Source organism: Trachemys scripta, chromosome 4 (genome assembly GCF_013100865.1).
Source record: "Trachemys scripta elegans isolate TJP31775 chromosome 4, CAS_Tse_1.0, whole genome shotgun sequence".
NCBI classification, from domain to species: Eukaryota; Metazoa; Chordata; order Testudines; family Emydidae; genus Trachemys; species Trachemys scripta.
The window spans coordinates 28,051,446-28,078,084 of NC_048301.1; the positions used below are offsets into that span (position 1 = coordinate 28,051,446).

The 26,639-nt window shown below is 36.0% G+C and overlaps 1 protein-coding gene across 3 annotated transcripts in view; it reads left to right on the forward strand.

Moving 5' to 3' along the window:
• DICER1 (dicer 1, ribonuclease III) overlaps nt 1-24,826 on the forward strand; it is a 96,288-nt gene extending 71,462 nt beyond the window's left edge. For all 3 annotated transcript variants that reach the window (XM_034768033.1, XM_034768031.1, XM_034768032.1), the window contains 14 exons: nt 2,019-2,158; nt 5,406-5,585; nt 7,085-7,298; nt 7,720-7,873; nt 10,286-10,468; nt 10,802-10,907; nt 11,018-11,193; nt 11,494-12,277; nt 13,063-13,218; nt 17,288-18,170; nt 20,135-20,403; nt 22,954-23,116; nt 23,214-23,289; nt 23,628-24,826. In XM_034768033.1, the coding sequence (XP_034623924.1) occupies nt 2,019-2,158; nt 5,406-5,585; nt 7,085-7,298; nt 7,720-7,873; nt 10,286-10,468; nt 10,802-10,907; nt 11,018-11,193; nt 11,494-12,277; nt 13,063-13,218; nt 17,288-18,170; nt 20,135-20,403; nt 22,954-23,116; nt 23,214-23,289; nt 23,628-23,793 (3,650 nt within the window). In that variant the 3' untranslated portion in view covers nt 23,794-24,826. The remainder of the gene's footprint in view (nt 1-2,018; nt 2,159-5,405; nt 5,586-7,084; nt 7,299-7,719; nt 7,874-10,285; nt 10,469-10,801; nt 10,908-11,017; nt 11,194-11,493; nt 12,278-13,062; nt 13,219-17,287; nt 18,171-20,134; nt 20,404-22,953; nt 23,117-23,213; nt 23,290-23,627) is intronic.
• Nucleotides 24,827-26,639: the final 1,813 nt, after the last annotated feature.

A 26,639-nucleotide genomic window follows, 5' to 3' on the forward strand; every position in this document is an offset into this window, starting at 1 on the left:
TCTACATAAACTAATAGATTCACTTATCAGTATTCTTCCCAAAGTCTCACACCTTGAGAAAGGACAGGAGACTTCTTTCTCTTGAGCTCAGATGAGCACTGGTGTTCTACATGCAAAGAATGAAATCTTTTAGGAAATCTCCTAGACTGTTTGTTGTTGTTGCTTGACCTCATGCTTGTTCTGCTATATCTTGTCAGAGACTCTAATGGTATGTCTACACTGTAATTAAAAACCCACGTCTGGCCCATGCTAGCTGACTCGGGCTCATGGGCCTCAAGGTAAGGGGCTGTTTAATTGCGGTGTAGGCTTCTAGGCTCAGGCTAGAGCCTGGGCTGTAGAACTCTTCGAGGTGGGAGGGTCCCAGAGTTCAGGCTGCAGCCTGAGCCCAAATGTCTATTCTATAATTAAACTGCCCTGCAAGTCTTAGTCAGCTGGCACGGGCCAGCCATGGGTGTCTAAATGCAGTGCAGCCATACCTTGCATGGATTTTTTTTTTTTTTTTTTAAATAAGCGCATCTATTCCACTAGAGCACAGAAAGCCTAAGTCTTCTCTGAGAGAAGTTACCCTCTACTGGACGTTTAAGGTGGCAACCTGGAGTTCCAGGAACACTTTAGCAAAACATTATATATTGGCCCAAGGCTCTTCTTCTGACATAGCCTTTGGAGCTGCAGTGTGGCAAGCAATATATACTGCCTGCATCCTTGCATCCCTCTCCTCTTTGAATACTGTTTGTCAGCGATCGTGTGGAATACACATAGGGACCAGCACACAGAAAAGAAATGGAGATTACTTACTTGTAACTGGAAGTTCTACAAGATGTGTTCCTATCTGTATTCCACTACATACCTCCTTCCCTCCGGCTTTGAATTACAACTGGATTTGTGGTAGAGAAAGAACTGGAGAGGCATTGGTCCGCACTTCCACTTATATCCCCAGTGCAGAGCACAAGGGAAACCAGGGTGCAGGCATGGACCAATAGACACTATTTGCAAGATTTTTCTGGTCTCGGGCTTATGATGTGCATGTGTACCCACATGTGGAATTCAGTCAGGGACCACACATCTCGAAGAACTTCCAGTTAAAAGTAAGTAATCTCCATTTCTAAAGAGGGCAAAGCAGATTTTCTCTGAACCATAGAACATGGTCAAAAAATGAAAATCTCATGCTGACTTCAGCTGTATTGCTGCTAGTAAATATGTCATAAGTACATTTCTCTATTAGTGTGTTTTTTAAACCAACATCCCATAGAATATTGCTAGAGGTGCTGTAAACCAGTACAGAAAGTCTGTACCTATCCAAAGAAAAGGGAGTAAGAAATCCTGGGTAGTTGACATTACTGTGTGCAAATCAGTTCAATCAAGTAATTCAGTCCCAGGCTGCCTTTAATTGGTGTGGGAAGTTGATTTTTCCATGACTACTTCAGCACAGGGAGAATATTTACATTTTTTATTTTAGATGTACTTTGGAAATCTTAGAGTTCTGCATCAGTATTATTTTTACTCAGAACAAATTAGCAACTTTAACTGGTAAGAAGTTAATGTGTGAACGGTATCATGATTAGCATGTTCTCACTACTATTTAGTCAGGCCACCTAAATATTATGTAGCCTCTAAGGGTATTTTTACACTTTAATCAGACATTGCTGGGTGGCCTGTGCCAGCTGACTCGGGCTTGCGGGGCTTGGGCTGTTTAATGGCATTGTAGATGTTCAGGCTTGAGCTGCAGCCTGAGCTCTGGGACCCTCCCAGCTCACTGGGTATTACAGCATTGGTTCTAGTCTGAACCCTAACATCTACACCACAGTTAAACAGCCCCTTAGCTCAAGCCCTGTGAGCCTGAGTTAGCTGGCATGGGCCAGCTGCAGATTTTTAATTGCAGTGTAGACATACCCTCAATTCCAAAAAACCTGCAAGATGCTAGTTATTTCATTGAATGAACACAGCTAATCCATAATATTTGAAAAATTGAAATGTGATTATTCATATTACTATTCACCTGTACTCATTAATAAAATTAGGTGAACTGGATGATCACTTGATGCCGGTTGGAAAAGAAACGGTTAAGTATGAGGAGGAGCTTGATTTACATGATGAAGAAGAAACCAGTGTTCCAGGAAGACCAGGATCTACAAAACGAAGGCAATGCTACCCTAAAGCTGTTAGTATCATTCATTGCTGTCCACATCTAAGATTTAATAGATTCTGTTATAGGCAGGAAAATAAGACAAGTTTTCTAAGTTTAAGTCTCCAACTTGTCTGACAAAGGAGTGTTTTTCAACTGAAGGTTTTATTTTAAGGTGTGTTTCAAACTTTTTAGCAGGATGGTCTTTACATTAAAAAATATATAGTACTGGCTTCTCTCTGCATGTCTGTCTCTCTTTTAGAGAAAAGAGGGTAGGTACTAGCTGTAAAGGTAAATCTGTTCAGAGGAATGAAAAATATTTTGCATGCTAGCTAGCACTCTTTTTTGTTTAAAAAAAATTAGCTAGTTGCATTTTATCCCATGTATAATTACTATGTATAGTATAGCTTTCAAAGCTGGTTGAAAGAAACAAAAAGAAATTGTGAAATTTTGGATGACATTTTTCCCTGGTTTTTTTTTTCTTCTTTTGAAAAAAAATTGTCTAGTTGTAATATCCAGACCGTTTTTCTTCTGTACCTCACAAAGATAGCTCTCTATCCCTGATGGAGTCTTGAAAATCATGGACCAAATTCTCTGTTATAACAGTGCAATTCTGTTGAAGTCAGTGAAGTTTCACTAATGTAATTGAATGGAAAACATGTCCCAAAGAAACTAACAAGTGTCAGAAGAAGTTTGTAAAACTTCAGCATCCAGTACAATATGTCAAAGTATAGAATTTCTTTTTCTAAAGTCTGTGAAATGAAGTCATGTGACTCAGACTGTTGTAGTGTTGTGGGTAATTTTGACTTTCGGACATTTTCAGAGGCAGAACTTGCTGCTTTTTATTAATTTCAGATATTTAATTTTGATTTAAAGATTTACCATTTGAACATGGAACATCAAATTTCGGTTTGAACCTTAAGTTGGTAGAGATCACTTTTTTCAAATAGAGATTTATTAAGGCACAGTGTTGGTATAAGTCACGTTAGTTCATAAACATGTTTATCACTCTACAGGAGTATTCTTCTATTAGATTTGTTTAACATAATATATAATAGGACAACTAGTGCAGAGTTGATCTGTCACTTTGGCAGGTTTGTTATAAGCTGCATTCTTTATTCTTCTTCATGGAAAGTTCCAAAGATTCATTATGATGGGTCTTCAACTTGCTTCCATGGATGTAGAACCAGCCCTGTCAGTCACTGGTAGCAGAAAAAGGCCCCATTCCCTGACATTCCTTCCAGAGGATTGATAATTAGTAGTACAGGATATATCCTTTCAACAGTGTATTTTGTAGCTGCTCAGGAGGGCCATGGCAACCTCAATTAAAAACAGAGCCAAGAGACTGGAAAAACAACGCAAAGATTCTATCATATGCACCAGTCTAGATCCAACCTGGTGTCTGTCCCAGAAATAGACTTGGTGCACACATGTATCTCACTCCTCTCCATCAAAGAGTTGGTGATCCCAGCTGAGGGAGATTTTTCCACCAAAAAGACACCATGGATGGGAGAGTGGACTCCTTAATCAGAAGGAGTTGCAAGGTGACTGGACATCCACAACCTCTGTGTACTTTGCAAGAGAAGTTTTGTGTCATCTTTCTGGAAAAATTCTTTATCAACAGCCTTCAGTCACATCTAGCGATATCCTATTGCTCTCACCCAGAGCAGTGGGATACAATTCAATATCATGTAGGCATATGTAGCATCAATCATAGAGAATATTTGTCCAGGTAAATCAGCTTCTAGAAATTCCCACACACTCCAGTAGGAAGCTTTTTGGAAACCAATGGATAAGGTAGTCACAGACATCGGAAAAGTCTAGGGAAAACTTGACCCTAGTCAGCTATTATAGAAAGGAATATAGATAACATGAAATTTTCAGTCTCAGAAGTACAACAAAAGAGACAACCTCTTCAGAAGCAGTAGATTGAACAATCCAGGGTAAATGGGGAAAACCTGTTTCTTAAAGCACTAAGAACTCATCAGTTTAAACCACTGGAAGAGGTATTGGGAAGGACACTCTGATGGAAAGGAAATATGACAATATCTATCACCTCAATAAAGGTGACTTTTTGCAATATGGAGTATGCTCAAAAGGCTCGGTAAAATACCTGTCGTTCTGAGATAATTTTTCAAACTGGCAAAAAGAAAACTTTTTTTCATAGAAATCAAGAGTTTTTCATGTGTTTTTGTCCCAACTCTTTGCATCTGGAAAAGAAACTTTAGCACACTTCAGATCTATAAGAAGCACTCAGTGTTTTTTATGTAAAAGCCAGGAGGGTATCTAAAACGTCTAGTTTTTTTATTAAACCAGATGGATCATTTTTCACTCCTACAAAATAGTAAACCTTACTCATCTATCAAATATCAAATCCCATTTCTTAAGAGCAATGATGAGCACAGGAGCAGAGAAGTTGTATCGTTTCTACAAGGAGAGCTGGAAGGCAGTCACATAGTCACCATAAATGCATATGTTCACTGAAATCCTCAGATTGGTCATCCAAACTTCAGTCAATGTCATTTTAGGCAGAAGAATTCTGTGGCCAGTGCCACAGCCAAGGAAAGGTGGGGTGTAGATATAGTTTGCCTCATTTTTTGGTGTACATAAGTAAAGGTTGAACTTGCTTCTCATTCTGGAGGCATACTACTGAGAAAATCCTAGTGCAATCGGTCTTTGAATCTTAGCAGAATGTAGAATGGGAAGACTTATCCAACCTTTATATAAAAGCTGCCTTTATTTGAGAAATAAGGTCCAGAGAGCATGGACACAAAGGGCTCATCCAGAGGTGGATAGATATGGAAAATGGCATTCAGCACTTTCATTTTATTCATAGGGAATATTGTTCTGGTGCTCTGCAGTAGGAGAGACTTTTGTTTTTCAGCGTAGAATTAACACAATTGTTAATTTAGGAAAGTAATACTTGTCTCAGCTAGCAGGAAGTTCTGGGTATGAGGCATTCTCCTCCTGGCTAATGACTCTGAAGTCTGGTTTTGACCCCAACCTGCAAGTAGGCTGAAGACCAGTTATAATGGGTCTTGTTGTTCAAAAAAAAAAAAAAAAGGGGGGGGGGGGTGGGGGGGGAGAGAAATTCAGGTTAGTTTGGGTGAATTTTCCTGTTCTGCCTTTTAGAAACATATCTCCAAAGGTTTTAATAAAGTATTATGATTTTGTTTCATACCAGTCTCAACAGATCTTATGAAATATTTATTCTAGGAATGCGAATTCAATGAGAATTTGCTGAAATAGTCATATTAACATATTTTTCTCTCTTTGATTGTAGATTCCAGAATGTTTGAGAGATAGTTACCCCAAACCTGATCATCCCTGTTATCTGTATGTAATAGGAATGGTGTTAACTACCCCTTTGCCTGATGAGCTCAACTTTAGGAGGCGAAAGCTGTATCCTCCTGAGGATACAACACGATGCTTTGGAATACTGACAGCCAAACCTATACCTCAGGTAATGAATCTGACTTTCTCTTACCCATCTGTGCCTGACAATCCTACTACTATTCATGACTCAAAGCACTGAGGCAGGCCAGAGACCAGAGCACATGTCAATTCTGCCTTCCTGGCGCAATCTTGAAAACTGGATCTCCAATTATCATAGAGTATTGTATACAGTTATTTCCACGGTTTAACTTCTTCCTATCAAACTTTTCTCATTGTAATTTTATATTCTCTGATTGAGAGTGCCAAATTCTTCTTCTAAGGTAGGACATTTCTGACTAGCCTCATCTGAGCTGAAAATGGGAGATAAGGCTAAGCACAGGCTGAGGAAATATACCTCTTCCTTTGCTTTTTCCCAACCATCCATCGAGAGGAGATCTGTGCTTATGTTGTGCTCAGAACAAATCATGTTCTGTTACCTGTTCAGAGGGCTTGTCCACACAATACCAACCATGGCCCTGCACTCAGCTGTATCACCAGCACTCTTCAGCTCCTTCAGCACCTCTATAGTAGCAGGAGTCTGTGGCATCACAGTGCAGGGGTTATGGACACTTTTAGAGCTCTGCTGCTCCCTCACTGTAGTGTCCACCTAGCATTCCTGGGGTGCCTGTCCCACATTCATCAACTCCCTCACTCCCAGAAGTTTGCATCTGACTATTGGTAAAGGTAATATCTCCCTCCCCATAAATCATCCCATAGATTTTGTGTTTTATAGGGATACAAGCCCCATTACACATCCTCTTTCTCAGCACACTCCTCCCCCAATGTTGTTAAGACCCTTTGGGCCACTCATTTATAATTCTATGCCCTTCTGGGCACAGAATCTTATCAGACTCTAGGAAACTATGTAATTCCAATTTCACTAGTGCCTGCTCTTTGTGTATCAGCTCGTGCACAGCATCACAACCGAGCCCGTTTCTAGCAATGGCTCTCCACACCTGCCTCCTCTAAAACTTGCTGACAAGTTGAGAAACAAGTAAAATCTTTCATGCTAGTTCTCAGTAGCGCAAGGAAAGGGATGATTGCATTGTTTTTGATTCAGATTCTGATCAATCCTGAAAGAAACAGTTAGGGATCAAATCCAGAAGAAAATGTCCTTCACCTAGTCTCTCTCCACAGGAGAGAATGAAATCCTCAGTGAAGATATGAGGATAGCATTGCCCTTGTTATTGATAAGAAAATGCAGGGCAATTAAGAATAACTCTAGAGAGAAGCCAAAGTTTAAAAAGGGAACTTTATCAGGTAGCCCCTGCTCTCTAAAAAAGGGTCATTTTCTAGGTTAGAGAGAACTTAAACTTTTCTGAACAGTGAAACTGTATCAAAATGATGGCTTCCACTTGCATTTCTGTATGTGTAAATTAATGTTCATTAATACCTAAATCCTGACAAAAACATGAATCACTGTTCTATAGGGACAGTCCTATTCTGGAAGAAGTACATATGGTATTTTCTAAGACATCTTTCAGTATCTAATTTTTGTTATCTTTTGGTTTCTCTTTATGTACTTAGATTCCTCATTTTCCTGTGTACACACGTTCTGGAGAGGTTACTATATCTATTGAGCTAAAGAAGTCTGGTTTTATGTTGTCTTTACAAATGCTTGAGCTGATCACAAGACTTCACCAGTACATTTTCTCACATATTCTTCGGCTTGAGAAACCTGCACTAGAATTCAGACCTACAGAAGCTGATTCAGCCTATTGTGTTCTACCTCTTAATGTTGGTAAGGATTGAGTTTCTTTAAACATTCCCTTTAGTTTGCTTTATAACAACAAACTAGTTGCTTTAGTATTTTGTCAGCCTTCAGAGTTATCATATTTCCTATATCATTTTAATATAGTAACAACAGGAGAAATATGTTAGTATGCAGGTTGGTTTCTGTTACCTTTCCCCACTTCTTTGCAATTCTAAATGTGCTTGAAATTAGTACAAATCATCTTTTAGCAGTATGTTTTCAGGTGAACCAGGAAGAATCTAAAACTATCTAGATGTGCTGTTATAAGTGCAAGGTTTTCCTCAAGATTTTAGGGAAGAGGGGAGGCAAAGAGTGTATTGACAGCAAATAGTCTTTGCAAGTTAAAACTATACAACTTCCATTTTGGGAAACCCAACAAAATAAATGAAATATGTCTTTTCTTTTTAAGTTGATGACTCCAGCACTTTGGACATTGATTTTAAGTTTATGGAAGATATTGAAAAATCTGAAGCACGTACTGGCATTCCCAGTACAAAGTACACAAAGGAAACTCCATTTATTTTCAAATTAGAAGATTACCAGGATGCAGTTATCATTCCAAGGTGAGGATTGTATCATCTGTGACGTTCAGTGTGTAGAAAATGTATCATCTGTATAAATATTTGCCATATAAGTTATGTAACTTATGTATTGGAGCAAAGCAATTGCCTATATTTAGTATACACAATTAACCTGATGACATTTGAAGATAAATTACATTATTTAATAATAGAGTCATTTTGATGACAAGTTTGTGGTATGATTCATACAGAAATCTAATACTGGGATTTTAATGTATTGTCACTACAAAATCTGTTACATCCCCATAAGGAACAGAGCAAGTCACCACATAACTTCCATAGTATTCTGCCAAAAGCTGACACAATACCAGCAGCTAGTTTACTGGAACTATTTTAAATTGGGGAGACTGGTGATGAGCCTGTCTCTAGTTACATCTCCTTGATACAGAAGTCTTGCCAGAGCAGTCCCAAAGACAGTGAAGAATGACCCTCTCACTGCAGCTCCATCAGCAGTATCAATGATGGGAATGATTGCAGAGACAAGCTGCTAGTGGCCACCAGTGTTTTAACCACCATGTCCTCTAAGAATGGCTTAATGACATGGGGGTAGGTCCTAAACTGGCATAAATGTCATAGTTGCATTGACTTCAGTGAATCTATGACTTTTGATCCCAGCTGGGGATTTGCCCAGTTGTGGTTAAAAGACAGTGGATGGTCTTCACTAGCACCCCCTCTGTTGCTACCCCCAGTGGAACTGCATTGGTAGTAGTAACAATGGGAGACTTAGGAGTTGAGGAGGGGGAGACTTGAATTACATTCCTAGCGAGAATTATTTGTTGCCAACTGGTAATGGCTAGGCAAGGTGAGTGGACAACACAGACTACTGATACAATTGAATATTCTGTCTCATTTGTTTGTATCTTAAAATAGAAAACCTCTTAAAACCTGCAAATAGTGCATGTATTCAGTTTACGTAAACATGTTTCTATCACAGTTACTCTTGTTATACCCCTGTTTGACTGCAAGGGATTGTCTCTTAACTATGTGTTTGTACAGTGACCAGAATCATTAGAGTACACATAATAAGTAAGCAAGGGCTGATAAGTTAAACGAGTTTCCTGAAGGCTGCTTTAACTTAAGCATCCACAGTTTTCTAGAATTTTGAAAAAAATTTAAAAAAAAAGATGGTCATGGAAAGTAACAGTCTTTGTTGCCATTTTGGAATAAGGTTGAAAAGATTAAATAAATTATTAGAGATTTTACTTCATTTAGAGAAATCTACTCAGATATGTAAATATTTAGATAGGAATTGAAAATGACAGACACATCAGAAACTAAGACCAAAGTGCCAAAAAATAAATATGCAAATCTCATAGTTAAGAATATGTCTTGCTAGCTATCTCAATTTGTGCAAAATGGTGTGTGAACATCACATGTATACTAGCTTTAAAGGGCAGTACTAAACCTCTGGAGTATTCCAGTGCTAGAAAATGGATATTTGAAACTTTTTCTACTTTTGTAAGAAGGAAGAGGCCATAAATGGGTTGAGAACCAGACTCAAATGCCAAGTGTAGTATTGGTATAAGTTTGTATCATCCTGGCTTCTGTGGAACATTCACCTACCCTATGGGAACATTCACCTACCCTATCCTCCCATCTTTCTTCAAGGGATTTTTTAATTTTGCATTTGGCTTGTGATGTTTTTGGTTTGTCTTAGGGATTTTTTTATTTATTTGAAATAACAGCTTGTTGAAATAACAAAAAAAAATTCTGTTTATTTATTTAATCATTCTAAAATTGTGTGATAGGACCAACGTCTTTTTATAGAAAAGTTTAAACATATTTAAGAGCTTCTGAAAAATTAAAAATGTTGGGACTAAATTTCTATATTGGTTAACAAAAATATTTATCATTTGTAAAATAAGTACTCAGATTGAAGCAGACAGTCTAAAGTATATATTTATTTCATTATATATAACCCCTTTAAAATTGATACTTAATTTTATTAAAATTAGGTGTTCTGGGTTCCTATTTTTTCACAGAAAATAATTGTATAGGGTAATTAATTTTTTTTCTACTCTGTTGTGTATATAAGTTCTTATACTGCACTCCTCATCACCATAGTCTTTGATTTGGCACATCTATTCAGTTTCTGCACAAAGAACTAATTACTTGAGTTATGTAATAACTTAGAATCATAGACTATCAGGGTTGGAAGGGACCTCAGCAGATCATCTAGTCCAACCCCCTGCTCAAAGCAGGACCAATTCCCAGACAGATTTTTTGTCCCAGATCCCTAAATGGCCTCCTCAAGGATTGAAGTCACAACCCTGGATTTAGTAGGCCAATGCGCAAACCACTGAGCTGGCCCTCCCCACAATGCAGAATCAGAGCCTTAGGTAGAAAATTTGTTCAAAGAATGCTTTTCATTCCAAACTATCTGATTTTGTTTAGGTATCGAAATTTTGATCAGCCTCATCGATTCTATGTAGCTGATGTATACACTGATCTTACTCCACTCAGTAAATTTCCTTCCCCTGAATATGAAACTTTTGCTGAATATTATAAAACTAAGTATAATCTTGACCTGACCAATCTCAACCAGCCACTGCTGGATGTGGACCACACGTCTTCAAGGTGAGGAGATTCTGAATAGTATAAACCTAGTTTAACTCTTTTTTGGGTTTTATATCTTATGGTCTTGCAACATTTATAATGAACCATTTTGTTCTGTTGTAAACTGTGTGATAAAGTTGACAATCTTATTTTCAAAAAATTTTATGTCATTTTTTTTGGGCAGTCATCATTAAAGGGCCTGATTTTCAGCGGGCAAATGCTTTCTGAAAATAAGTTGTTGTTTTTTTAAAAGTGTTGGTGGTCAAAATCATTTGAAAACTTAGTTCAACATGGTTTAATTAGAATTTTTTGTATATTTACATTAAAGGAAATATTTTCACAATATATTTTTAGACTTAATCTTTTGACTCCTCGCCATTTGAACCAGAAGGGGAAAGCTCTTCCACTAAGCAGTGCTGAGAAGAGGAAAGCTAAGTGGGAAAGTCTGCAAAATAAGCAGGTAATGAACTGCTCTCCATTCTAAATTGTTTAATTCAGCTTACTTTATTAACCATACTTTAGAGCTTTTGAGATTATTTTTAAAAGTAAAACTCTCTCCCTCCTTCAAAGATATTGGTTCCGGAACTCTGTGCTATACATCCTATTCCAGCATCGCTGTGGAGAAAAGCAGTTTGTCTCCCCAGCATACTTTATCGTCTGCACTGCCTGTTGACAGCAGAGGAACTGAGAGCCCAAACAGCCACTGATGCTGGTGTAGGGGTTAAATCACTTCCTGCAGACTTCAGGTATTTACTATGCCACACATATATGCATTATAAATCTTCTTGAACAACTAAGTGAAAATTTGCAAATGCTGCAACAGTGCAAAATTGATCTGCTCTGTATGGCTCATATAATTTTTTCAGTTGGGCATATAGCTAGAAAATACTTGATTGTAAATAGTGGAGTTCGATACTACAATGATCTTTCTTTAAAAAAAAAATGCCCTACTTTTTTAATATGTAAAAATGTACATACATAAGGAGTTTTCTCATGCCTTTGCTTTGAGATTTTTTTTTTAATCAAAATCAACATTTATTTTGCAGATATCCTAACCTGGACTTTGGGTGGAAAAAGTCCATTGACAGCAAATCCTTCATCTCTATTCCTAGCTCTTCTTTAGCAGAGAATGAAAATTACTGTAAGCACAGCACAATTGTAGTCCCTGAAAATGCTGCACATCAAGGTGCTACTAGAGCCTCCTCTGCAGAAAATCATGACCAAATGTCTGTGAACTACATAACATTGCTCAGTGAGTCACCCAGTAAACTCCAAATCGATGTATCGGTAGAACTTGCAGCAATTAATGGTGTTTCTTATAATAAAAATCTTGCCAATGGCAATTGTGATTTAGTTAACAGAGACTTTTGCCAAGGAAATCAACTGAATTACTGCAGGCAGGAAATACCTGTACAACCAACTACCTCATATCCCATTCAGAATTTATACAACAGTGAGAACCAGCCCAAGCCCAGCAATGAATGTACTCTACTGAGTAATAAATACCATGACGGAAATGTTAACAAATCTACCTCAGATGGAAGCCCCAAAATGGCAGTGACCACCAATATTTCAGAAGCTCTTAATTTTTCAAAAGACAGAATGGATTCTGAAAAGAACTGTTCCAGTGGATACTCCTCAAAAACTCTTGGCCCAAACCCTGGTCTCATTCTTCAGGCTTTGACTCTTTCAAATGCTAGTGATGGATTTAATCTAGAGCGGCTCGAAATGCTTGGTGATTCATTTTTAAAGCATGCCATCACTACATATTTGTTTTGCACTTACCCAGATGCTCATGAGGGACGCCTGTCATATATGAGAAGTAAAAAAGTGAGTAGCTAATGATCTATCACTATTTTGTTAAACATTGGCTACAAACATGATTTATAGATAAAATATTTGAACACTGAATAGGTAATATGTTAATACATATTTATATGTACCAGATATTGTCTGTCTAAAAGAAAATTACAGCCTGTGTTATAAATTTGCTCGCATGCATGTTAGGAATACAACTGTACAATACAATCCTCTCTTCTTTAAAATGACTAAAATAATTCATTTGATATACAGTCAAAATAAATTAATATCTGGATTATATCATAATTAAAGCTACATTTATGGACAGACTTCTCCTCAGAACTGTTAATTTTTTTTTATGCCAAGGTTTAATTTAAACAATGGGCTTGTGATACATCTTGTTAAGGTGGTAATCAAGAATGCTACTGTATAATGGATGTGTATTGTGTAAATTTTTACTGTTGTTCAGAAAGTTATAATTTTATTTATAAATAAGGCTTTAATTTTTCAAGAAACTATAGACATAAATGTTAAAAAGTTACTTCTGTTTTTAGGCCAGGATTTGGCCAGCCACAGGTACAATATTAGGAAGGCTGCATAATAACCTCTGAGAACTGGAAAATATATCTGTATATAAATTATTATATGCGTGTTTTATTTTAAATAAGAAATGCATGACTGTTTTACAAATATGCTATCATTTATTTTAAAGGGACAAGAATTTGTTTAGGCATATAAAATTGAATACATTTGTATTCTCATATACTTTTGTATGCCTGTATACGTAGATGTTTATAAGTGTTTTTTTCTTAAAGGTCAGCAATTGTAACTTGTATCGTCTTGGGAAGAAGAAAGGGCTGCCTAGTCGTATGGTGGTATCTATTTTTGATCCACCCGTCAACTGGCTCCCCCCTGGTTACATAGTAAACCAAGACAAGAGTAACGCAGACAAATGGGAGAAAGATGAAATGGTAAGCGCTCATTGAAATATGTAAAGACTTAAATATCTTTTTGTATATAATATTATGTCACAAAGTGGAGGGACGGGAAAACTAGCTCTCATTTTATCAGGCTTCAGCAAAATGTAGCTTCCTACATCTTCATTTCCTACCTTTCTTTAAAATATCTATATCATTTATGAAAAATATGGGGGAAAGAGATGTTGATGGAGAATTTAGGAAGGGCAATTTGTGAAACAAATTACTGAAGATGGTTCAGAAATGAGTGTATATCTTAGTGGCATAATAGCTTAAATATTTTAAAAGAAAGCTTCCATCCATTATTCTCAGCACACTTTTGTGGAAGCGCACATAATTTGAAGTGTATCCCCACTCATGCAAACTGAAATATATGCATAAATGATGTTTTTGACTAACATTTCTGTACTGCACACTATTGGTGGCTAAACATCATTTTGCTGAAATATGAGCCCATCTTTGGCAAAATGGGCAGCACAACATCAGATTCTGTGAGCTAGTTTTTGTCCTGCTTTACCAGGTGCCCTAACTGCTACCTAGTACAACTAGTATTTTCTTAGTTGTGTGATTGAGTGGAGGTGATGATTGGTTTGAGAAGTTTCTCAATAGTAATTTACTGTTGCCAGATGGCATTTTATCTTTAATGGTTAAAGATTGATCATTCCTTTTCTACAGTGGTCTCAAACAGAACCATTTTTCTTTTTTGAAATTTAAACTTTAAATAGGTGAGGGCTGAAGAATCTGTTTAGCTCCTATCCAGAGTGAACACAAAAATATCTTGACTACTTTTAGATATTTTGTTTGTCTCGTACAGTGCAGTTCTAAACATGTTGTGCAGTTCATCTGCTGATCCTAAACCAGAGTTACAGCTGACTGTAGACTGATCTTTGGTCCCTAATGTTAAGCCCCGATACTGCCAAGGTGATGGACTTTTCTGTGAGATTGTGCCCACCAGCAGGCTCAGAATGGCAACTCTCAATTAAAAACTTTGCAGATTTCATTTTGTAAATGACTTGTAATACCTGCATGTTTCACCCTATGAACTCTCAAACAGTTAGAGTAAAAATGGGTGCTCTTGCTTTAAAAAAAAAAAAAAAAAATCACTAATCATATTGCATTAATGACTTAATCTGGTAAATATTCAGAATGTTTTCTTTTTTTTACTCAATACAATACTCTGAATACAGAACCACCAGAGGGCACACAAGAGGACTGTTAAACAGATGTACTGTCGGACTAAATCTTTATTGAAGAATAAAATCTGATTATTGTAGTTCTGTATTCTGCCAAAGTTTCATTTCAAAAGGATTTATCATTATACTATTCTAAAACTAAAATGGCATATTTGAGGCTGCAGCTGATAAATTACTTGGGGGGGGAAATTATTCTTCGTAACCCTTTAACTGCTTATGTCCTTGCCATTCACAGATTTTATATATATTTCAGTCCAGTACTCATATTGGACAGTGATCTCACAAGATACATTTATTGCGGTCAAGTGTAAAATAGTAATTTCACTGTCAAGGAATAAATTCCATTCTTCTTGGGGAGAGGGTTAACTAGAACTCTGATAATACTTTGAATAACTGTTGTTAAAACATTGTAGACAAATGCTGGGATTCTTGGCCTGGCCGAACCATATAAGAAAAATGCAAGTAGTTTAGTTGTCTGATTTAAATAACTAAATTTGAAAAAGCATAAAAGGAACATTTAAGCATATTTGATCTTTGGTTTGAAATATAAGTAGTGACAGGAAAAAAATGTGTTTATAATTTATTTAAAATAAATTGAAGGGTTTTTTTGAGCTGTGTGGGTTTTGAAGCCTAGGGGCAGTAGTTTCTGAAAAAGTGCTATCTAGCACAAAGCAAAACGATCAGAATTTGGCTTCCAAATGACTATATAATGAAATATTAGGACTAGTTTGTTCTTTCTCACAAAGTTCACGTATCTGTATCAAAACTCTCTTCTTTGCTCAGAGTTCAGGGTGGTGGTGGTGTTTTTTCCTTTGGGAAAATTTAAAATTGATAGATCTCATTCATAATCACTTAAGTCTATTTTGAAACTGCTGTTTGGGCATCTGTCATTCTTAATTGGAGTGGTCAAAATTCTGCTTTCAGGCCAGATATGGAGTATGGAGCTTTTACCGTTCATTTTCCTTTCTAATATGGAAATGTGGCCTCCTAATACGTCATTTTCCAAAATACTATATGCTCCCTTCTGATCAAATTATTTGGAGCACTGCATGTTAGGGCCATAGTATCTCCAAGCCATTCATCCATACTTAAAAATGAGGGCAAATATAAACTCTTCCATTTTATTCAAAGTGGAATGGTCCTTAGGCTTGTAGGCCCCAATCCAGGAAAGTGCTTTGGGTCTGATCCTGCTCCCATGAAATGGCAAAACTTCCATTGACTTCAGTGGTGCAGGATCAAGCACGCAAGCAACTGCACTGACCTTAAGTGATTTCTTGGGTGAGGGCCTTAGCAAGCTGCCAGTGCAATCCTTAGTTAGGTAACATTTTGACATACCTGTTTTTGTTGATTTACTCCAAGCCATACAAATTTGATACCTGTTATTTTTCATTAATCATATGTATCACTAATTTTTCCTCCTTTCAATGACAAATTCACAGAGCAGAAATAAAATCGAGCAACAATGTAAAACAAAAATTATATCTACTTCTAATTAAACTAAAATGTAACCCAGGAGATTTTGCTTAACTGAATACCTCTTAAGAGAATTAACAGTCTCTTAATGTATCCCCTTTGGAGTAGCTTTTGAGTTATTGTATTGTTTCACTCAATGTGCACATTAATATTTTGTCCAAAAATGCAATTTTTAAGAAACATGATGTCTCAATTTGTGTTTTCTCCATTCTTAGCCTGATCTTACGAAATATTTGCAATATTATAATAATGCATGACAAATTGGAAAAATCTTTTTGGCAAAACAGAGTGTGGAAGGTTCTCTGTTAGAACCTACATTGTCTTAATTTTTTTCTGACTCACTTTTTTCAAATACAGCTCATATTGCATAATCAAAAATTGGCCTGTGCTTCTCCCCACCCCACCCTTTTTTTTTTTTTTTAAAGTTAGATGACTTACCAAGTTACTGAATCCCCAGCACAATCTATCCAGGCCATCACCCACATAAACATTAAACTTTTGCCAAACTGCCATTAGAGCTCCTGGGTTTTTTTGTCTTTTCTGTCTATATATAAAAATCACTGTATGTTGATTCTCTAAATTTGTTTTCCTTCATGTTTGCCAGTAGACTACAAACTACTTGATAATGTGGGAAAACTGGCACTTTGCTGCTTAGAGAAAAATTATTACAGTAGCCCAAGGATAAAAGGGATTTTTATAATTGTTTCACTGGAACCCTTTTTCATGTTTCATGTATGTTGATGTGAATATCTCAAAAGCATGAATATGGGGCAGCTTGCCTATGATTTACCTCTAATAAGGTTTGCAAAAACCCTATAATAAAATTTATGTACTGTAGAAATGTTCATATTACCTTCCTTGATAGTGTATGGTAGCATTACTTAGCAACCAGAGAGAGAGAGAGAAATAAATTTTGGTACATCTAATGTCACTGTTTTTAAATTGGTGTCATGTCTCCCCCCCACCCCCGTTTCTATGTGCATAAGTGGGTTATGGGTGGTTTTTATTTTTTTAAAGCGACTTCTGTACTAGACACAAGTAAACAAAAAAAAAATCCTCTGCTTTTTTTGTATTCCTATGAAACTTAAATGCTTATTGTAAGAAATTATATTTAATATATATTGTAACAATAAAGGTTGCTTCTAGAAAATTTCATTGTACTCCAAGGCTTTAGTCTTAGAATGAGAATAATAATTGGTATTGCTCTTTGCATCTGATTAAACAAGCTAATTCATATCAATTAACAAAAAACAAATGGTCATGCTTTTAAAGTTAGCTGACAGTGGTTATAACTGAAAAGTTTTATCTCTTGTGCTTTCAGAGTTATGAAACTCGTTTAAAAGGTAATTAATTATACCTTTTTTTTCCCCCGTGCCTCATTTTATTTCTTCTTTCAGACAAAAGAAAGCTTGTTAGCTAATGGTAAACTTGATGACGATTATGACGATGAAGAGGACGAAGACCTAATGTGGAGGTTACCCAAGGAAGAAGCTGACCTTGAAGATGATTTTTTGGAATATGATCAGGAACATATCAAATTCATTGATAATATGTTAATGGGATCTGGGGCTTTTGTGAAGAAAATTTCTCTCTCACCCTTTTCAACCACTGATTCTAGCTATGAATGGAAAGCACCCAAAAAATCATCCCTGGGTAATATTCAATTTTCTTCAGATTTTGATGATTTTGACTACAGTTCTTGGGATGCTATGTGTTATCTGGATCCTAGCAAGGCTGTCGAAGAAGATGATTTTGTAGTAGGCTTCTGGAATCCGTCAGAAGAAAACTGTGGTGTTGATACAGGAAAACAGTCCATCTCGTATGACTTGCATACAGAGCAGTGTATTGCTGACAAAAGCATTGCAGATTGTGTGGAAGCCTTGCTGGGCTGCTATCTGACTAGCTGTGGTGAAAGAGCTGCTCAGCTTTTCCTGTGTTCATTAGGGTTGAAGGTGCTCCCAGTAATGAAAAAAACGGAGTGGAACAGCACTTTGTGTTCTAGCAGGGAGAATTTTAACAGTCAACAGAAAAATCTTTCACCAAACTGTGCTTCTGGCTCTGTAGCCAATTCAGAGTGTTCTCTGTGTAAAGAAATGGAGTATGGCTGTTTGAAGATTCCACCAAGGTGTATGTTTGATCATCCAGATGCTGAAAAAACCCTGAATCATCTGATATCTGGTTTTGAAAATTTTGAGAAGAAAATTAACTACAGTTTTAAGAATAAGGCTTATCTTCTTCAGGCATTTACTCATGCCTCCTACCATTACAATACCATTACTGGTAAGTTGTCTGAAAGAAATTACTTCATTTCAGTATTAGATTGATATAAATAAAGGATGTACAGTGCAGATTATTTTTTGTGCACAGATCTTGACTTTTTTTTATATGTGAAAATAATTGCCTCTTAATACAAAAATGAATACCAAGAAGGATCTTCTTTCTGCTGTTTTTAAGGGATCTGCCAGTTAACTGTGTGTGACCTCTCACTCCCTAAAATGCTATCAGGGCACATGAGCGACTCACAATTCCCTAGACCAACTGCGTGGTATAGGGCACCATAACACAGGTTTTTTTTCTAGACTGTGGAGTTTTTTCATATTTTACCTCTGTCCCCTCTCTCATCAGCTGTTATGTGCTCAATACTAATCCTACATTCAGCAGGGTGACTTAGCAAAGAACCTCCAAAACTGCAGTGCCTCTAGAACTAGCCACCGTGGTTTAAAAAAAAAAAAAAAAAGTTTTTTTAAAAAATGGTGTGTTTTTTTAAAAAAAAAACAGTAGTTATTTCATTGATTTTTTTATCCCAAGAGCATCACCTTGACAATATTCACGAACCACCTTGACTTCACTGGAGCCGAGATTTCACTTGTAGGCTGAATTAGTCTGTTTTTGGAGTGGCCAAGTTTGGGAATGCTCAGGAGTACCTTTAGAGCCCAGTCCTGGGGGGTATATGTATTGAGTTTCCTCAACTCATACTGAGGTCAGTGGTAGTTGAGGGGTGTTGTACCTAATGGGATCTAGATCTTAGGAAAGGATCACTTTCAATCAAGTGACGTCTTGACCAAACATCATGGGGCCTCGGAAAGTGGGAGTAATGATTTTCCAGGAGAAACTCCTCTCAAAAAATCCTCAGCTCTTAACACAAATCCTATTGAAATGTTAATATGCTACGATAGCGGTCTAACAAGGAGAATATACGTAGTATTAAAAATTAACATAGCATTTTAAAGTGCTTTACCTGGAGAAAGAGCTGTTCTTCTACAAACATTAAGCTTCACAGTACTCATATGAGGTAAGTGGTAGGTAGTTATTCCTATTACACAAATGAGAAAATTGAAGCATAGTGTTTTGACCAAAGTTAAACAGTCAACGGCAGAAACTTGAATGGAATCTAGGAATTTAAATTCCCAGTCTCCTACTTTAATTGACAGGGAAGAAGATTTTGGGGAAACTATTAATGTTAGTGATAAATGTTTTCATGAAAAGTAAAAGTTAAAATGTGTCAGGATCCATATTATAGGTACTGAAAACTGCTTCATTCTAGTCATTTCATTTTTAAAGCTTTCTGTTTGTTTCATTTTTTTCTTTCTTTCTTAACCTATTTCTCATGCCTTTCTAGATTTGTGCTGGCTTTTATTTATACATTAACAACAAAACCCCTAATTCAAAATTAAAAACAGCACATCTGAGAGTGAAACATCATTGAACACTTAAACTACAAAAAATCTAAAGGAATAGAAAATTAGCTCAGAAACATTTAAAAAAGAAAGTGGGACACTTTCATAATTGTGTATTGATTTCTTTATTGAATTTTTGAAAGCTTGGTTATCATTGTCTATTCAGATGAACACAATTATACTATCACTTGATGTTCTTTTCGATCAGTCAGATTTAAGGCATTTGAGCCTTCATTATAAGCCCATATTTTTGCCACGATGCTGTAAGTATTTGGTTCAGAAGAAGCTTCATTATTACATATAATTTGTGAAGCTTTTCCTTATATTTGGAATCCATTAAAACAGGCAGAACAACCTTTTAAGATAACACTGAAAACAAAATCCAGTAAAAAGATATCTATGTTTAAACATGGATAGATATTTATCTTTTTTTGAGCATTGGTTAACTTGTGGTATTTACATAGTAAAAAACCAAACCTTCTATCCAGAGAGGCCAGGAAAGAATGTGTTACTTAAATAAACTTAATTGTATTGCTGTACATTTTTTTTTATTTCCAATGCTTTAAGATTGTTACCAGCGCTTGGAATTCCTGGGAGATGCGATTTTGGACTACCTCATAACCAAGCACCTTTATGAAGACCCACGGCAGCACTCTCCAGGGGTTCTAACTGACTTACGATCCGCTCTAGTCAATAATACCATCTTTGCATCATTAGCTGTAAAGTACGACTACCACAAGTACTTCAAAGCTGTCTCTCCTGAGCTGTTTCATGTTATTGATGACTTTGTACAGTTTCAGATGGAAAAGAATGAAATGCAAGGAATGGATTCTGAGGTTAGTAGTTTTTGAAAGTGTTTGTGTTCAGCGTCTGATTTTAGCATGTCATCAGAATTCTTAGCACAATACAGATTTTTATAATGTGTTAGTTTTGAATGTATAGCAGCCAAAGAAGCAAATGGATGCCAATAATGTAGTAATTTACTTAGCATAACTGCATGCTTTCATTAAGCAGTTTTTACTAAATGAAAGTGCTCAGAAAATAACTTCTTAATTGGATGGAGACCAGATTTTACGCCTGGGATCTTCTGTGATATCCAATGAAGGTGATATCACACCATGCTTATACCACAATTTTTCCCCACACCACTTCAACAGTGTTCATCATCACTGACTGAGAGGCCCTGTTTCCACTGGCCAGGGAAACACTGTTAGTATCTTTCAAGTGAACTATTTTAAGAGCAATTTGGTTGGAGATTTGTAAACACAGGCTTTGGACTGGCCAAGAAAACTTAAGTAAATTACATGTTGATGGACACTTGTTTGCTGGGAAAGGAACTAAACCAAATCATTTCAGATAAGCTACTAAACAACCACATCATGGCAATGGCTTTCTGTCTCAGCTGATCTGGGTCAGATTCAAACCAATTACCAAGAAAAGAAAGATGAGACCCTTCTTTCTATTATCAACCCCATCCAGTCTTCCTTAACATTTTGGGTTGATCTTTGTCTGATAAGTGTCTTCTGTAGTAGTCTTAAAAAGTGTGGTTTAATTGCTTTTAGAGCAAGAACCTACCTTCAAATAATAGTGTTGATTAAATCTGTGACTAAATACTTGCCATCTTTATCTTCAGTAGTTTGTTCACTCCATTACTCAGTTTAAAGGAGACAAAGGAGTTGAATCTATATAGATATATATACATTTTTGTCGCCCTTGCATTTACTACAAACCAAAACCTTTAAATTTTCCATTGCAAGATGAGAAAACTCAGGGGACAAGTGTCAAATGATGTAATCACAAAGGATCAGTCTCTGCCACCGTTGTATTGTGTAGTATTCATTACAATGGGTCTACCCAGTATGAGTAAGTGGCGTAGAAGCTAGATTTAAAGTTTTACAGCAGTGGTTTTTGGCTTTGTGAAAGTGACCTAATCATTTTAATATGGTTGAGGTGGTACCTCAGAAACACCAGCAGGTTATCAAATGGCTCGAGTTCTTTAGTTCTTGTTTCTATCTACTACTCTACCTGCTCCCTGTGCTAGTCTGGCACTAGGTTACTGTGTCTCTTCCTTTAATTTCATCACAGTTAATGCAAGAACCTTTGCTTCAGCAGATCCTGCCAGTTGGACCAATCTCCATGCATCTCTCCATGTCACCAGCTCTTCTTTTTTCAAATCTCACTCCTAAAACCTCTTTTGTCCCTTACCTTGGACCTTACTTTTATTATTTATAAGGGGAATAGAACTTCCTAAAGTGTTTTGCAGTACATTTAGTGTGAAATACACTGTGCAAATACAGGTGCATATTTGTTTAACAATAAGATTGCTGTTTGAAGAGTTTGCACATTCAATCTAATTCCCTGTTAGACCTATTTTAGGAGTAAATGTTGGATGGGACTAATACATGGAGTAATACTGTACCTTTTAAGAGGTCGGACGAAGTATTTGCCATAGAATTTTAAACTCCTGAACGACAACCAAGTGAGTGAGAGGCGGCCAGTAGGGGAAGAGAAAAGATAGGAAAATGTTCATTTCCATTTATTTGGGGGTGTGATGGTCAAAAACAGTTTTATTCAATTCAGCTTCCTGTGTTGTTTGCACTAAGGCAAAATGTGGACAAAACTGTATAAATTGAAAAAAATATTATTGTAAAGGACTATATTCAAATCAAGATGTACACATAACACAATACGTACACCTTTTTACAGTGCAAAAATAACAGAACTGCATAAAAGCATAATAAACCATTGAATAAAACGCTGCATATATGTTAAAGGCAGCCTCTCTGGCATCAAGTAGCTAAGCATACAAATAGTATAAACTCAGTCTGACACTGAGTTGTTGTTAATAATGACTCATTTCAATTACACTTATGCTACACCTGCCTTTTGTAACTAAGAACGTATGGAAAGAGTGTATGTGAGTTACATACCATTTAAACATGGTCTATTCAACCAAAAATTAGACTTAGGCTTTGAAAGCCTCCTTATAGGAGATGTTTAAAATATGAACTCTCTTGGTTATGCATGGCTTACTAGCATTAACTGACAGACGCAAGTCTGTTTCTTACTGGGAAAAACAGACCTACGGTGAAATTCTGCAGAATTAGTACAAGTGGGATTCAAAAAGCATATATGGTATCTGTATGTGGTGGGTTTATTTTATTTTACTGTTTACACTCACATGTTTGAAAAACACTAGATCCAGCTACTTGGTTTCATTTGGGAATACAGCAATGATTTAGCTGTGGGAAGGTGTCATTGAAAGACTCAAAGAAGGCACATAGGACAGGGCATTAGAGAGAACTTCCATATCTGAAGATGGTTTCTTTTTAAAAAAAAAAAAAAAAATGTTCAGTGTAACAACTGTCTCTTATAATTTCAAACAGCTCAGAAGATCTGAAGAGGATGAAGAGAAGGAAGAAGATATTGAAGTACCAAAGGCCATGGGAGATATATTTGAGTCACTAGCTGGTGCCATTTATATGGATAGTGGGATGTCTTTGGAAATGGTTTGGCATGTGTACTATCCTATGATGAGGCCATTAATAGGTAATGTGTCAGCTTTCATAGAGAAAAAAGTTTTAGTATTTAATTGTCTTGTAAGGGGGGGAAAATCAAGTTTACTTTTTTTTTTTTTAAACTATAGAAAAGTTTTCTGCAAATGTGCCTCGTTCCCCAGTGCGGGAGCTGCTGGAGATGGAACCAGAGACAGCCAAATTTAGGTAAGAGTAAACTTGCTTGGTAAGTATTGCTGTAAAATATTTTTTAAACCATGCTTCATAGACTACTGAGAAATTTTAATGGATATTGATTGTATTTAATCTGGCCTGTATTGAGCAAGAAAGATATTCTTTGTGCTTACTGATTACTTTTTTAGGACGTTTTCCCTCAGAAAACTTTCTAAGTAAAAGATACAAATAAAGCCTATTTAATTATATATTTTATACACATTATATATTTTATCCATAGGAAGACCATGTGAAGAGTCTTTTTTCACCTTTGCTTATGTTGGTGGTAATGTGTGTGGTTTTTTTTTTTTTTTTTTTTTTTTTTTTTGCAGTCCTGCAGAAAGAACTTACGATGGAAAGGTCAGAGTAACAGTGGAAGTTGTAGGGAAAGGAAAGTTTAAAGGTGTTGGCAGAAGCTATAGGATTGCCAAATCTGCAGCTGCAAGAAGAGCACTACGAAGCCTCAAAGCAAACCAACCTCAGGTCCCAAACAGCTGAGATGCCTCTTTAAAAAAAAAAAAAAAAAAAAAAAATCCCGCAAAATAATTTTTTTTAAAGTTGATGTTGAGAGGAACAAATTGAAGACAGAATTTAATGTTTGTTTGATAACAGAATAGCTAACAAAACATTTAACGTGTATAAAATTTTGGAACTAATTGTAGTTATAGGTTTTTGCGCAAACACAATCTTGTCTTCTTTCCTCACTTCTGCTTTGTTTAATCACAAGAGTGCTTTAATGATGACATTTAGTTAGTGTTCAAAAGAATTGTTGTCAGGTTTTTTTGGTTTATTTTTATTGTCAGTACAGCTTTGCTTAGTGTTAGAAGGCCAGGGATCTTATGCCTAATGCAGATGCTTGATTTATACATAGTAATCTTGAAATTCCTCAATCTGTGCACTAGTGCCAGTCATAAAGCAGTTTATAAACTGTACAGGATGATTTGGTATAAGAGAGAATAAGTGTGCCAGTATTGTTGTCCCTTCACACACACACCCCCCCCCCCAATGTCATCTTTGCATCAAGATGACATTCTCAGTCATTATTGCACTTATTTGTTAGGGACAGGTTTTTAATTGAAATGGCTGGCTTACTGGCAGAAATAAATTTCAACTTCCTGATGCCACATAGTCTTGCATAAAAAGGTTCTTGCCTTAAAAGTAAATAAACCCTCATTAACAATCTTTAATTTCTGATCTTTTTGGAGCAAACTTGTTTTACATTCCCTTCATTTTTATTATGCATTTTATGATGATGCAGCTCTATATTTACAGTACAACACATTAGTATAGCTGTGACTTAACTTATTACAGGATTATAATAGAAATTGTATTCATATATATGTAATGAGGTTATTTTTAACAATTCAGAGGAGGTGGTAAGTCTACAGAATTTTTTTTTTTATACTACAAACAAAAAATGGTCTTTGGCTAAAATTCCAGTTTTACACAAACCTGCAAACTAGATAGTTCCAAGACTTGGAAACAAATAGTAATGAATAACTGCACAGTGCAGACTGTTGCTCTAACAAAATAACCTTAGACATATCACACCTAAAATATGCTGCAGATTTTATAATCAATTGGTTACTTATTTAACAAATGGAGCACCTTTACACTTGGAAATGTTTCCACATAAATTTCTTACTGTGCTTTTCACAGAGTTGCATGCATATTTCACTTACCAAAGCTGTGCTGTTAAATGCCATGAAAGCTGATGTTTGAGATAAACTGCCGTACTTTTGATAAATCTGTGATTTAGGTCCTTAATTTAGAGAAACTAGCTCATTGTTGTTTCAGTCTATTTGAAAAAAATCATACATTTTTAGGCTTTGCCTAAATCATACATGTTTCTTTAATTAGATTTTTGTAGGCACTCTTCACTTAAATACCTCAGTTCTGTTCTGTTCTTTTCTTTTTTGCATGCATTGTTTTTTGTTTTGTTTTTGTTTTGGTGCTATGTTTATATATTATGCTTGAAATTTTAATTTTTTGCACTGTAACTATAATACCTCTTAATTTACCTTTTTAAAAAAGCTGTGGGTCAGTCCTGCACTCCCACCAATATCAGCAGAGATTTGCTGCAATTTTGCCCTGTTAATTATGCTTGAAGTTTGAGAAAGCTGAGCAAGGTGTTTTAATGTTTTCCAGCACATTGGTCTGAACTTGGTGCTGTTTTATGTGTTTAAATTACAAATAAATACTGTATTTCCTGCTTTGAAATCCCCACTCCCTTCCATACACTCTCACTAAATAAACAACAACAAAAAACCAAACCCTGTCAGCTGTAGCTTTCTAGAAAAAGAAAACAAAAAGCCTTTGTGCAAGGGATGGACATTAATCTTCTCTGAAATACAGAATTTTGTCATTAGATTTTCTATCTCAATTTTTTTTAATCTTAAAATTATAATAATTCTTACAGAAACCTGAAAACAAATTCCTGGTATCAATAGTATAATAATACAAGTGCTATGTTTTTAAAACAAAATAACATTACTGTTTTTGTTCTTTAATCATGAGAGCAAAAAAGTATCATGGGAAGTTTAAAACCTGCAAGTCTTGAAATATATTTAAATTAAACTTGTTTTATACAAAAGAAAAAAAAAGAATTAACTTTGTATGAGTAAATTGGTATGAACCACCACACAATTAAACATTTATTGATAACCATTTCGTTCAGTCAGGATTTTACAGCACACCAACGGAAAGTGGATTATCACTAACATGAAAATTCCATGGCACCTGGCCCAAGGGTCAATTTTTAAAATAAGTCATACCATCCCTAAGGCTTAAAAAGAATAAAAGTTAATTATATTACAATGAATAATATAAAATAAAAATGGTGGGGTCCTCTGCAAACACTTTAAGAAATAGGTTTCTTTCTTGGATGCCTGAAGGTCATGGATTCTCACTGTTTTGAGGTAAATCTGTTAGCAGTAAAAAAATGATATGGAAAATCAAACTTTTGCTACCAAGTGTTTGATGTAAAGAACACAAACAAACTGAATTTGGTGTTATGCTCTGTATTTCAGCAGTGGCCAATGATCCCCTTGTTCCGTGTTTCCTATGAATTGGTAATAAGAAATGTGTAGTGGCTGACTATAGTTTCTGCTGCTGATGTTTTTTAAATGCCGTAACTCTTTTCCAGTGTGACCTCATTGAAATGTTTCATATCCTTTGGGATAGAAAAATCATCCTAGTTTCCATGCTGTACAACTATGTGTTTCACTCTTCAGTTGATATGATTGTGATATTGGATAGTGTATGCTATTAAAGACCTAAATCTGATCATTTGAAGGTTGGGATAGAAATCACTTGGCAATGCTGTAAGCACAAGTGTAAGTGGA